The 14,335-nt window shown below is 31.7% G+C and overlaps 1 protein-coding gene across 1 annotated transcript in view; it reads left to right on the forward strand.

The window, feature by feature from the left end:
- Positions 1 to 208: 208 nt before the first annotated feature.
- The window catches only part of LOTGIDRAFT_214699 (hypothetical protein), a gene marked incomplete at its 3' end in the record, with an annotated part of 32,937 nt that continues 18,810 nt past the window's right edge, over positions 209 to 14,335 (forward strand). The window contains exons 1-20 of the mRNA XM_009055013.1: positions 209 to 987; positions 1,766 to 1,878; positions 2,342 to 2,454; positions 2,950 to 3,052; positions 3,243 to 3,355; positions 3,487 to 3,553; positions 3,934 to 4,118; positions 4,566 to 4,704; positions 5,074 to 5,226; positions 5,559 to 5,663; positions 5,994 to 6,092; positions 7,568 to 7,792; positions 8,303 to 8,453; positions 8,798 to 8,885; positions 9,441 to 9,564; positions 9,947 to 10,050; positions 11,162 to 11,279; positions 11,712 to 12,019; positions 12,440 to 12,677; positions 14,045 to 14,182. Of these exons, the coding sequence (XP_009053261.1) occupies positions 552 to 987; positions 1,766 to 1,878; positions 2,342 to 2,454; positions 2,950 to 3,052; positions 3,243 to 3,355; positions 3,487 to 3,553; positions 3,934 to 4,118; positions 4,566 to 4,704; positions 5,074 to 5,226; positions 5,559 to 5,663; positions 5,994 to 6,092; positions 7,568 to 7,792; positions 8,303 to 8,453; positions 8,798 to 8,885; positions 9,441 to 9,564; positions 9,947 to 10,050; positions 11,162 to 11,279; positions 11,712 to 12,019; positions 12,440 to 12,677; positions 14,045 to 14,182 (3,120 nt within the window). The 5' untranslated portion in view covers positions 209 to 551. The remainder of the gene's footprint in view (positions 988 to 1,765; positions 1,879 to 2,341; positions 2,455 to 2,949; positions 3,053 to 3,242; positions 3,356 to 3,486; positions 3,554 to 3,933; positions 4,119 to 4,565; positions 4,705 to 5,073; positions 5,227 to 5,558; positions 5,664 to 5,993; positions 6,093 to 7,567; positions 7,793 to 8,302; positions 8,454 to 8,797; positions 8,886 to 9,440; positions 9,565 to 9,946; positions 10,051 to 11,161; positions 11,280 to 11,711; positions 12,020 to 12,439; positions 12,678 to 14,044; positions 14,183 to 14,335) is intronic.

The following is a 14,335-nucleotide window of genomic DNA, read 5'->3' on the forward strand; positions in this document are numbered from 1 at the left end:
TACGACTTTGTTTTGGTACTGTCAGATGTGAAATTCGCCTAACCATACTGTATTATAAAACTGACACATAAATGCCTTTCATAATGCATATGAAATAGGTCAGCTGACATTTGTTGTTATTATTAAAACATGAAGAAAGGCATGATGTATTTATGTTGTAATATCTAAAAATAGATCAGTGAGTGGTTGGGCAGACTTGAGGTTCCAACTTACATCAACACCAAACATGTTGACATTGCTGATATAGACTATGTCTATTGATTTATAATGACTTTGAATAAGAAAAAAAACTGTATGCAAATGGATGTTTGGTAGTTATAAAAATGAAATGGAAATTAAAAAATGTCAGCAGGAAGTGATGGCCAGTATAGGCATGTCTAAGTTACATTAGGCTACTATAATTACGAGGATTGGCTATTATTTACATGTCTTACATTTTTGTGTAAATGTGCATATTAGCACAGAAATTGAACTGCTTGATTTAGCAATTAGTAAAAAAAAGTATCAAACTGTACATTCTATATCTTTTAGAAAAATATACAAATAGAGCAATGACCAAAGTCATGAAGGGCAGTCCGGCTGGGGGTGATTCGCCTCTAGACACAAGCCAGCCCTCAGGCCAACCAGCAGGCCAACCAGCAGGACAACCAGCAGGACAACCAGCAGGACAACAGCCAATAGTTCCAGAATCACAAGTTCCTGCAACTGCAGTGCCTGTACCAGCTGCAACTCAGCAACAACAGACTACACCAGCAGTCCCTCCCGATGCTAGTACAGCCCCAACTACCCCACCTGCCACAATTAAAGATGAAGCTGGACAGGGGGACATTGCCCCGGCAGTTGGTGATGATCAGGATGCTGATTTCCCTCTGCTAGAACTAAGTAAATTAGATGAAATGATAAATAGACCAAGATGGGTTGTTCCTGTATTACCTAAAGGAGAATTAGAAGTTTTATTGGAAGCATCTATTAAATTGTGCAAAGAAGGTGAGGACAAGGATATAGGTTTGAGACCCTAGATTTTTTAAAGCATCTTGCCAATAACTTTAAAACAATGAAATAGACAGAAATTTACTTGAGTGTTTATTTAAATTTTGGCCAGCTTTATAACATTGATCACAAGGTCAGCTGTCACGAAACAAAATAAGCAACAATTAACATTAGGTCCATAGAAATTGAATTTTCATATGGGTCTAAAATTGATCAATCCGAAAGCAATCTGTCATTACAAGTCTTTACACTATTATTGTTCATACTTTTGGTGTTGAGGAATCGTGAAGTGTCAGAGTGACCTGATAGAGTGATTACTGAAAGTGAAAGTACTGCCTCACTAACAGCACCAACTTAAGTACTTGATGTAGAATTGGGCACTCTTTTTCAAGTTTTGTCCCAAATTGAAAGAATCATATCAAAATTGAAATAGCAGCTCAAATATATTATTGATAATTGTTAGTTTAAAATGTCTTTGTGTTGATAAAAAAAATTTTTTTTTGTGAGTTGACATTGTAAAGATTTCCAACCTAAATATTTCAACCCAAAAAAGTCACAAATTTTGGCTGAAAAGAGGCATCTGTGAAAAAAGATTTTGAGCTTATGTTTATAATTTTATCAACGCAAAGACATTCTAAGACTGACAGTACCGGTACTATTTTCAAGCTGATATTCCAATTCTCACAAAAATAACTTGAAACACAAAAAACCTTTTACTTTGCTCAGACAATAGCTTATATATTATCTGTCACAACACTATGATTGACTATTGCAGGATTAGATTTACGTAGTGAAGCCTGTCAGAGATTTTTCCGTGAAGGATTAACTATTTCATTTACTAAAATATTAACGGATGATGCTGTTAGTAGCTGGAAATATGATATTCATGTAAGTTTCTTATACTATAATTTCTCTTTTTATATCAGCTTAATTAAAGAAGAATGCCCTAATAGTACTTGAAAGCGGTAGTGAACTTTACTGTTTTAATTTCAGTAAAACTTGGTAGAGGGAAATCAATGATTTTTTGCTGTTTAACTTCTTTGATAAGATAGGTTTAAGCTGTGTTATAACTCAGTTAGTAGTGAGCTGAACATTTAACTGCTTACAATTAGGAATGGCAAGATTAAATCTCTTATGAGACATAAACATTTTCTTTTGCTTAAGCTCATTCTCGTGTGGCTTATTTTGTGTCAAAAATCACTTATTTTCAAGTTAGATTCCAAGAATATTTAAAATTTTGCATCTGGTCTGAAAATCTCAAAGATGATTATGAAATCAAACTTGGTAAATTAATAAAGGAATTATAAGGCATTTAGTCTTCATTGCACTTAATTATATTATGTTATTATAGAGATGTATTTTGAAAAATGCTGAGAAATTAATAGAGTTATGTGTTGTTAAATTAAATCAAGACTGGTTTCCTCTCTTAGAATTATTAGCAATGGTTCTGAATCCACAGTGCAAGTAAGTAGGCCTAAATAATTGCTGAATTGGGATTGAACTAACAAAATTCAATCCTGACAACTGGTGGAAATATTCTGTTGGATAGTCCAGATCTGTCATTTCTTAACTCCTTTGGACTTGTGCCCTGAATTCTTCAGCTACCATAATAGATATGACCTGTTGGTATTGTGGAAAGAGTTGTCTGAATCAATTACTGACATATATTTTTATCATGAGGACACCCTCTGTGGTGTATGATTCTACTCCATCATAAACTACAGTTTTAGCAAAAAAATAAAAATAATTTTTAGAAATGAATGCTAGCTGTTCATGTTTGTATATATATTTCATACAATTGTCCTGTGCTACATGCTGTACAGGTTAAAGATCCCTCGACAGTAGAAATTGAAATTCCTGTAAAATTACCCTCATTTCACACTGCGTCTTCATTAGCTGATTTAGGTGTAGAAGAGTAGGACGTAAAACTCCATTCATGTCAATTCTTCTTTTTTATAGATTTCATTCATACACTAACAACAGACCTTCAGATACATGTTCTGGCACTGCTCCAACAGATGAGAATATATATGCTAGACCTTCAGATCAAAGATACCCTAGGGTAAGCTTAAAGTAAAATTTCCTACAAATTTTCTAACATAAGATGAAAGGCAACCAAATTAGCTAACCCTGAATATGCCTTTATGTTGAAGATATAAGTCAGGGCTGGTTATGATGATTAAAAGCTGTTATATTTTATAGATATGTTTTAAATATATTTGTTATGTTTTGATATTATGTTATGTTTATAGGGATGGTTAGTAGACTTGATTAATAAGTTTGGTCAGCTGGGTGGTTTTCAGATCATGTTAGACAGATTTAAAAGTGGAAATTTAACTGTTCCTGTTATAGCAGCTCTAATCAAGTAAGTACATGATCATTATAAAATAATCTGATCTATGGTAAAAAATGTACTAACATACAATATGAAAATTTTTATTACCGTGCATATACAAGTAATTGACATTTAAAATGAATACTTCTCTTGTTTTGCAGACCATTTGGACAATGCGCAGAAGTATTAACTGCCTCAACTATACAAAAATACTTCATGCCTATTGTGGTAGGTAATTTCTTTTTTTTCCTATAAGACCGGTGTAAATATGAAATGTTGCTATGCTCTTGGGCACTTAATTGTGGAAATGGGGAAAGTCTTTAGTTTCTGCAGTGAGCAATGAGGAAAATTTTGCCAGAACTTTTATTTTCAACAATCTAAAAATAATTTAGATATATATTTTGTGGCATGTGGAACATTGGTTGTTATGACAACCGTATTAACTTGCATATTAAAAATGTGATACAGTTTTAAAAAAAAGTGAGAAGTATTGTATTAAGGATGCTGGGATTTGAATTTGGCCATTCATTGAACAATTTGTGGTTTTGGGATTTTTGGAGCTCAAGGCCTCGGAAGTGAAAGCATATTTAATATGTTCTGTCTTACAGGAAATCGTACCTAGTGTATTAGATAAACTGACAGATGAAGAATTGAAGAAAGAATCCAAAAATGAAGCAAAAAATGATGCTTTATCTTCAATTATAAAAGCGTTAAAACATTTAGTCAACAGATTACAGAATCAAGAAGAAACAGTGAAAAATTTAGAAATATTTCGACTTAAAATGATATTAAGGTAAATTGTTCAATATGTTGGACAGTTATTCTGTTATTACTTTTAGTTTAAAATTAGTCTTTATTATATCTCATCTTATCTAGATATTCAAAATAGAATAATGTTACCCCTAATAAATGTTGAAGATCCTTGTGACATGTTTTAAGTTTTATCCGAAAGTAAAGGCATTTTCAACTAATGCTATAAGCTGGTGTCATTTGAGCAAACAGACAACTGAAAAATTAGAATGCAAATCAATGACCATCAAGGATATCACAATTCTTACTAGTTTGTCAAATTTAAAGAGTTTTTACTCCTGTCAACTGCAATAGATTTGAGATACTGGAATTGCCAAGTAACCAAAATCCACCTTGACATTTTTGGTGAGAAAATTAGTCTGAATTTATGTGACTTTCTTTGAATGGCTTTACACAAAATTTGTAATTGTGTTTTGTTTTTTTTCTTCAGATTATTACAAATTTCCTCATTCAATGGTAAAATGAACGCATTAAATGAAGTGAATAAAGTAATAACTAATGTATCATTCCACGCTACACGACATCAACAAATAGAAGAAGATGAGTGGCTTACTGCAGATAAAATGGCCGTAAGTTGAAATCTTTCTCAACTTGAATTGAAACATTGCAGATTTACAATATTTACTATGTAGATTTCAAAAATGACAACAAATGGATCCAAATTTATGCTTATATTAACATTAATCTAAATTTTGTAATAAAAACTCACATTTTTTTTATTGTAAAATTTGTTGCCTGTCAATCATTAAGTGGGTGTGTCAAAATGTATGTCATATTGAAAGTATGGATGGTGGGATATATTGAATGAAAATCATTTTTGTAAAATCCTTATGATCCAGAACTGTCTTTGATAATAAAATCCAACAGGGGAACAACACAAGATATTTCACACAAAAAAAGAGTAAATTTTTCATAAGATTGATGGATTTCTATTTCAGGAATGGATACAACAGAACAGTGTTTTATCTATAGTGCTACGTGATAGTTTACATCAACCTCAATATGTAGAAAAACTAGAGAAAATACTACGCTTTATGATAAAAGAAAAGGCTTTAACTATTGAAGATTTAGATAGATTGTGGGAAGCTCAGGTAGGTTTTTGATGATTCAATAATACTAGACTCATTGTTTGACATTGTTATATTGCAACATACAAACATATTTTACACACATATCTCTTGATCCAAATTCATTGTTTAATGATTATCTAGGCTAGATATTTATTAAATGAAATATTAAAACAGAACCTGAAACATGTTGTCACTCAGAGTTTCATGCTGTACGATCTTCAGTCAACTAAATAACAACATGTTTCTAGTTCTGTTTTAATATTTTTTATCTCTCTTATGTATTGAGCACTATTTTAACAGTGAAAATATTTTGTTATTGTCATTATTAAATGATATTTATTGATTATATTCAGTCTGGAAAACATGATGCTATTGTGAAGAATGTACATGATTTATTAGCTAAATTAGCTTGGGACTTTACAGCTGAACAGTTAGATCATTTATTTGAATGTTTTCAGGTAAGTCTTCATCATAATCAAATTAGGGCAAATTGACTAACATTAATGGATGGAGTGCAAGTGGGCTTAGGTCAACCTTGCAAGTACCATTATCTGAGATCAAGTGGAATTTTCAATGTCTGCTAGCAACTGGCATCAATCAATTTTTTAGTTTGTCCACAAATTAGCTCTTAGTTGCTTGAATAATTGATGAAAGTTTTAAAACATTTATCCAGTGATAAACTGGTAGAAGTGACCAGTTAAAAATTCTGTTATCCCAATCAAAATGTGGCTGTTTTGTTTCCTTCCATCAACTTTTTATTGCAAACAGTATTATTTTTCTTATAACAGGGAAGTTGGAATAATGCCAGTAAGAAAAATAGAGAGAAATTACTCGAGTTAATTCGTAGATTAGCAGAAGATGATAAGGAAGGAGTCATGGCTCACAAGGTAAGTTGAACTTTCTGTTTTGATATCTTCTTTTTCTTGATAGCTAAATATTCAAGGGTCTGGTGATGATGTTATTTATAATTATGTTCTAGGTATTAACATTTATAGAATCTAGCTCACAGCGATGATGTAATTTATAATTATCTTATAGAATATAGCTCACCGTCATGATCTTATTTGTATGTATGTTCAGTAATCTAGCTCTCAGTGATGATGTTATTTATAATTATGTTCCAGATATTAACATTGTTATATAATCTAGCACTCAGTGATGATGTTATTTATAATTATGTTCTAGGTATTAACATGATTTATAATTATGTTCCAGGTATTAAAATTGTAATGTAATCTAGCTCTCAGTGATGATGTTATTTATAATTATGTTCTAGGTATTAACATAATTTATAATTATGTTCTAGGTATTAACATTGTTATGGAATCTAGCTCATAGTGATGATGTTATTTGTGATTATGTTCTAGGTATTAACATTGTTATGGAATCTAGCTCACAGTGATGATGTTATTTATATTATGTTCTAGGTGTTAACATAATTTATAATTATGTTCCAGGTATTAACATTGTTATGGAATCTAGCTCATAGTAATGATGTTATTTATGATTATGTTCTAGGTATTAACATTGTTATGGAATCTAGCTCACAGTGATGATGTTATTTATAATTATGTCTAGGTATTAACATTGTTATGGAATCTAGCTCACAGTGATGATGTGTATAATTATGTTCTAGGTATTAACATCATTTATAATTATGTTCTAGGTATTAACATTGTTATGGAATCTAGCTCTCAGTGATGATGTTATTTATAATTATGTCTAGGTATTAACATTATAATGTAATCTAGCTCTCAGTGATGATGTTATTTATAATTATGTTCTAGGTATTAACATCGTTATGGAATCTAGCTCTCAGTGATGATGTTATTTATAATTATGTCTAGGTATTAACATTATAATGTAATCTAGCTCTCAGTGATGATGTTATTTATAATTATGTTCTAGGTATTAACATCGTTATGGAATCTAGCTCTCAGTGATGATGTTATTTATAATTATGTCTAGGTATTAACATTATAATGTAATCTAGCTCTCAGTGATGATGTTATTTATAATTATGTTCTAGGTATTAACATTGTTATGGAATCTAGCTCTCAGTGATGATGTTATTTATAATTATGTCTAGGTATTAACATTATAATGTAATCTAGCTCTCAGTGATGATGTTATTTATAATTATGTTCTAGGTATTAACATCATTTATAATTTTGTTCTAGGTATTAACAATGTTATGGAATCTAGCTCTCAGTGATGATGTTATTTATAATTATGTCTAGGTATTAACATTATAATGTAATCTAGCTCTCAGTGATGATGTTATTTATAATTATGTTCTAGGTATTAACATTGTTGTGGAATCTAGCTCATAGTGATGATGTTATTTATAATTATGTTCTAGGTATTAACATTGTTGTGGAATCTAGCTCATAGTGATGATGTACCAACAGAGATAATGGATCAGGCGCTCACCTCACATATCAAAATATTAGACTATAGTTGTTCACAAGATAGAGATAATCAAAAGATGCAGTGGATCAATAGATTTGTAGAAGAATTGAAGAATGACAAGTGGGTTTTACCATCTTTAAAACAGATACGAGAAATATGTCAACTGTTTCCTGAGGTAGGTTATAGTGTTTTGAAAAGAAAAATTTGAATATCACTAGCAAGAGGCAAAAATGCTTTTTACCTGTTTGTTTTTAAGTTCTTTCTGCAGCTTGAGATGAAGTCATGTTAAATTTAAGTTGAGAGTACATATACTGTAGAAAAAGTCTTACTCTCATAGTATAGCTGGTATTCCAAAATATGACATTTTGGCCCACATTTCTAAATCTAGCCATCTTTTTGAACCTGAAACATGTGTTTCCAGTCCTGAGATGTGTTATCGTCAATAAGTGATAGTGTTTTAATCTTACTCTGGATAGTGGTGGATTTTCGCTGTCACTGCTCGCTTTTCTCTGTGGCACAATCAGTGACAAGTTGACTAGTATGAGATTGATCATTCTTCAATAGTTCAATATGGATATATCAAGAGCTTGATATGAATGACTAACATATCCTTGGTGGATGTGGATCAATGGCCCAACAAATTAAGAACTAACTGGTTAATGTTGACTTTACATACTATTTTCAGGCTCCACAGAATTTCCCTCACACTCAGAGAGCAGCTCATATGTACTATAGAAATAATGTTATTAGTCAGTTACAAGCTCAACATTCTATAGTAATGTTAGTTAGTCAGAATTTATCAGCTTATATGAATAAAGCTAGACAGTATAACAAAGGTAAGTAAACCATATTGAAAAAAGGGATGAAGGCTGACTCAAAACATAAAATGAGCAGAATTTGTATCTAATGGCAGACTGAGCAGAACAACTGTTATACATAGTCTAAAACTAAAAAAATTAATAGAATAAAAACATAGTTTCAAACAACTCAGATATTTTCTATGAAGGTGACATTATCATGGCTAATATATTCATAAATAAACCGCCATATATTGGATATATCAGAAGATTCAGTGTTACCTTGACATCATAGGATAATTGATGGTTCTACTAAGTCTTTTGAGAGAAGTCATGAATGCTGTTTAAAAGGCACCTTTGAGCATCCTTCTGTTAAATTTCAGATAATCCAGAAGAAGATCCTGCTACTATTAATCCTGATGGTAGATTTAATCATAATGTACAGGTTCAAGAACGTCTTAGATTTTTAAGGTATGAAAACTTGTAGAATATAAACTTCATTTACTTTGTGAGAATATATGTGATGGACTGACTTAGAAAAAGCATCTTGTCCTTCAGAAGGGTCCTTGTGTATTACTGTTGGAAATCAACAAAGAGTAGGCAAAAGCTGTTGTCTTGGCAAAAAGTCCCTCATTGGACACTGCATTTGTTACCTATCGTCATTAAGTACAGAAGAGTTGGAAGTTAAGCTAAAAATTCTATTTTTGTGACAATGTACCATAGACAATGTTGAAAAGCAAGGCAAGATTTGAATTATATTTTATCATCAAAAGATAGCTCTGGTTAAAGGGATTGTAAAGAGGTTTTCTAAACTTTTTATGTGCGTCAATTTTCACCATTCCAGTTTTCATTCCGACGTTTAGTGATGTCATCAAACGCGTTAGTTTTCATGGAATTCAAGAACTACAGGAGTTGGAATAAAATTGATGCTATCAGTGTCCCTGATACACATAAAAAGTTTAGAAAATCTCTTTACAATCTCTTAACGGTATTGTATACCTCAGACCATTTGATGTTATATTGCAGGTTTCTATTAAAAGACGGTCAGCTATGGCTATGTGAACCACAAGCAAGACAGATATGGCATTGTTTAGCTGAAAATGCTATATATTTCTCAGATAGAGAAGCCTGTTTTAAATGGTTTGCTAAAGTAGGTTAACCCACATTTTATCTGTTAAAAGAAAACCTTATCATTACTAAATATGCACCAGACCCAAGACCAATAAATCCCACTAGACCCAAGAGAGCCTTAGATTGAGCTGCACAAGAACCAGTACCCATAAATTAAGCAAATGTAATATACAGCCAATTATTTTGTAAATTGTTATAGCTGTAAATAAAGGCACAGAGGAAATGCTGCCATCAAAGAATGTGCTATGTAAATGCATTGCAAAAATGTCAATTATGAAGCCATGAAAGTCGTTCATATATTGTGATTGACATATTAAGACATCACTTTTGGCACATTAACAATTCTCAACTAGATTTATGGGTTTTGAGTCTGCTGTGACACCATTATGTTTTATTTCTAGTTGATGGGTGAGGAACCAGATCTAGATCCTGAAATTACCAGAGATTTCTTTGAGAAGAATATATTACAATTAGATCCTAGTTTATTAACAGAACATGGCATGAAGTAAGTCATTTTAGTTGGCTTTATTTCTTTATGTATATATATATATATATATGACAATCATCTAACAATGACTATTAATTGATGTAAGAATTTATTAAAGGAGATAAGTATTATTATATAAAAGCCAGTACGAAAAATAGACTAGCATCAAGATCAAAGGAACATGCTGCCATCAAAGAATGTGCTATGTAAATGCATTGCAAAAATGTCAATTATGAAGCCATGAAAGTTGTTCATATATTGTGATTGACATATTAAGACATCACTTTTGGCACATTACCAATTAAGAATTTATTAAAGGAGATAAGTATTATTATATAAAAGCCAGTACGAAAAATAGACTAGCATCAAGATCATAGGAACATGCTGCCATCAAAGAATGTGCTATGTAAATGCATTGCAAAAATGTCAATTATGAAGCCTTGAAAGTCGTTCATATATTGTGATTGACATATTAAGACATCACTTTTGGCACATTACCAATTAAGAATTTATTAAAGGAGATAAGTATTATTATATAAAAGCCAGTAAGAAAAATAGACTAGCATCAAGATCATAGGAACACCTGAAATTTTACTCTGTAAGTTGGAACAATGCTAAGAAAAATCACTAATGATTGGTATTCATTAAAAAATACCAGTATTCAAAGAGCTTTGTGAACATTCTATAAGGACTGACATAAGCTGTTTAAGCACACCTTACTTACGACTAGTGCTTGGACAGCATGCACATAGTATTACGACGCCATGTATCGATACTTAAATATACATTTCATTATAAACTTGGTTTATGATCAAACAATTTTTTTCACTGAAATTGTAGGTAACTTTTAATACGGTGGACTCTAACCATTTCTATCAACTATATTACCAAATATCACAGTAATAAAGTTATGAATTGATATATGTAGAAACTTTGAAGATAAATGTTAATTTTTATCCCATTAGCTCATATCGCAATGCTTATAGTATCATGGCCATTGCGATACGTATTGATGGTGACCTGATTGACGATACCCAGCACTATTTATGACACCTACCACAATAATTATCTAGTTATATAATTGTTGGGCTCAAGAGTCAATTTCATGACTAATTTGTTTATTTTTCAGTTGTTTTGAGAGGTTTTTTAAACAAGTTAATTTAAAAGAAAATAAATTAATAGCTAAAAGAAGAGGCGGTCACATGATGGATGATATGGAATTGATTGGTTTAGATTATTTATGGAGGGTAAGTGTAGATTAGGCATGTTAAAACAGTTTTGCTTTCTTTTTTTTGCTTCATTTTCCAATCCTGATTTGAGGTCTCTTTTGAAAACTGTTCTCTTTTGATGATTCAATGAAGTACATACTTTCTTGCTAACTGGGAGATGGGGATTTTCTATTTGCAAGAAGCAGGAAAATTCAATCATATTTTTTCAAAAAGGTCCCCAGTTTGAAAGATAAAGGTGAAAGGAACCAACTAGTAGATGCATCTGGTAATAAGAATAAATATAAGAGGCTTGCTGTGAAACAGTTGGTATACTTGTCTTTAGACGATTATATAGTGTAGAGTTTTCCTCATTGTGCATGGCATAATGTAGCTTATTACCATAAATTAAAAATAATGTTAGTAGGGTGTAAAACTCAATTATTTCATGTGTACATCTATTTGATTTTCTAGGTAGTATTATTAAGTCCTGATGACGTAGCAGAGAAAGCCATTTTGTTATTAAAAGACATTTTCACAAATCTTAGTCCCCGCTTACAACAAAGTCAAGTTGAAATACATGAAGATTTTATTCAATCGTGTGTTGATAGACTGAAAGCGTTATATGATACTGTATCAGTGTTAGAGAAAGATAAAGATTCTATGAATCGTGTCATGCAAGAGACAATACGTATGGTCAGGATATTGACAGTGCTAAAGGAATATGTAGGAGAATGTGATGAAGCTTATAATGAAGAGAGAATGATATTGCCATTAAGCAGGTAAATTATTTAGTTTTGTTAGATTTTCAATAACTAGTCATTGAAATAAAAAAAATCTGCCATAGTGCTCTACTTTTGGATTCGATATCCCACAATTCCTTATTTGATCAAAATACCTTTGGATTTTTCAACCTGGTTTCCCCTTGTCAGTGATGCAGGTGAGAGGGGCTGACATGGAAAAAGCGTCTAGTCGTTCATATGGGACAATAAACCGAGGCCCCGTGTGCTACAGGCTGTGCACGTTAAAGATCCCTCGACAGTAGGAAATCTAAAAAGAGCAGGCTAATGCCCCTGTCCTGGTAAAATTTCCCTCATTGCACCCTGCATGGCGTTGCCCGTCTTCATTAGCCCACATGGTGCATAAAAGTAGGACATAAAACTCCATTTTAAAGCAATTCTATCTTGTTTTTTTCATTTCAGAGCTTGTAAAGGGAAATTAGTGACGCTGAAAATACGATTTCCTAATCAAGGTCGTCAAGTTGAAGATTTAGAAATATTTTCTCATACTAATGATACTATAGGATCTTTACGTAGACAGATACATCGTGTTAAAGCTAATACTAATAATGTGAAAGTTGAACTCTTTCTAAATGCTGAACAAATAGATTCTATAGATGATAAAAAACTAATATCTCATATTCCACTACGTGATAAAATGGTAAGTCACAATGGACAATATTTACTTGAGCCGACAAATTTTTTATCTCCTTTTTTTATTGCTTTATGGATCCTCTTACCTAGAGTTTTTGTTAACAAGAAAATAAATTGGTCTGGCCTTGTGTTGAAAAAAGGGTTAATTAAGGTGAATTTGAATATCAACTGCCTTATATGACTTCTTTCTTTGCACTTTCGTTAAAAAGTTTTATGGATACTTTTTAGTGAATATCATTTTAATGTTCATGAAATTACTTGTGTATTGACACAATACAATTATATTGACAACAAATCCAACTTGTTCTGGTTGACTTTCTTGATTCCCTTGTCCAGTTTGAAAAGTTTTATAGGCCTACTTGATTCGGGTCATTAAATTGCAGATAGTTCTGTATTGATATGTGGCAGATAGGTCTGTATTGATATGTTGCAGATAGTTCTGTATTGATATGTTGCAGATAGTTCTGTATTGATATGTTGCAGATAGTTCTGTATTGATATGTGGCAGATAGTTCTGTATTGATATGTGGCAGATAGTTCTGTATTGATATGTACCAGATAGTTCTGTATTGATATGTTGCAGATAGTTCTGTATTGATATGTTGCAGATAGTTCTGTATTGATATGTTGCAGATAGTTCTGTATTGATATGTGGCAGATAGTTCTGTATTGATATGTGGCAGATAGTTCTGTATTGATATGTACCAGATAGTTCTGTATTGATATGTTGCAGATAGTTCTGTATTGATATGTTACAGATAGTTCTGTATTGATATGTTGCAGATAGTTCTGTATTGATATGTTACAGATAGTTCTGTATTGATATGTTGCAGATAGTTCTGTATTGATATGTGGCAGATAGTTCTGTATTGATATGTACCAGATAGTTCTGTATTGATATGTTGCAGATAGTTCTGTATTGATATGTTGCAGATAGTTCTGTATTGATATGTTGCAGATCTTTCTGTATTGATATGTTGCAGATAGTTCTGTATTGATATGTGGCAGATAGTTCTGTATTGATATGTTACAGATAGTTCTGTATTGATATGTTGCAGATAGTTCTGTATTGATATGTTGCAGATCTTTCTGTATTGATATGTTGCAGATAGTTCTGTATTGATATGTTACAGATAGTTCTGTATTGATATGTGGCAGATAGTTCTGTATTGATATGTACCAGATAGTTCTGTATTGATATGTGCCAGATAGTTCTGTATTGATATGTTGCAGATAGTTCTGTTTTGATATGTGCCAGATAGTTCTGTATTGATATGTGCCAGATAGTTCTGTATTGATATTTGGCAGATAGTTCTGTATTGATATGTGGCAGATAGTTCTGTATTGATATGCATTAATTGGCTTTTATTGTAGACACTGACAGCAAAGTTGGTACAAGCTGGTAGTAATATGCCATCTAGTCCTGATAGTAGTTCTGATAGTTCAGTTGGTTCTCCACACAATACTTATGATGGTCCAAACATAGAGGCTGAGAATTATCTTCCTGGAGTCGTAAGTTTTATATTATTTTAATCAGTGCCTGTTGATCTTGTTATTGTTAATCCTTCGTTACTATTTGCTAGTCAACCTTAGAATAAATATGTTTTAGTTAATGAAGCATGATAATATATTGGTATTCTATTTTGAAATATATTTTACATTAAA

This window comes from Lottia gigantea (assembly GCF_000327385.1).
Source record: "Lottia gigantea unplaced genomic scaffold LOTGIsca_23, whole genome shotgun sequence".
Classification (NCBI taxonomy): domain Eukaryota; kingdom Metazoa; phylum Mollusca; class Gastropoda; family Lottiidae; genus Lottia; species Lottia gigantea.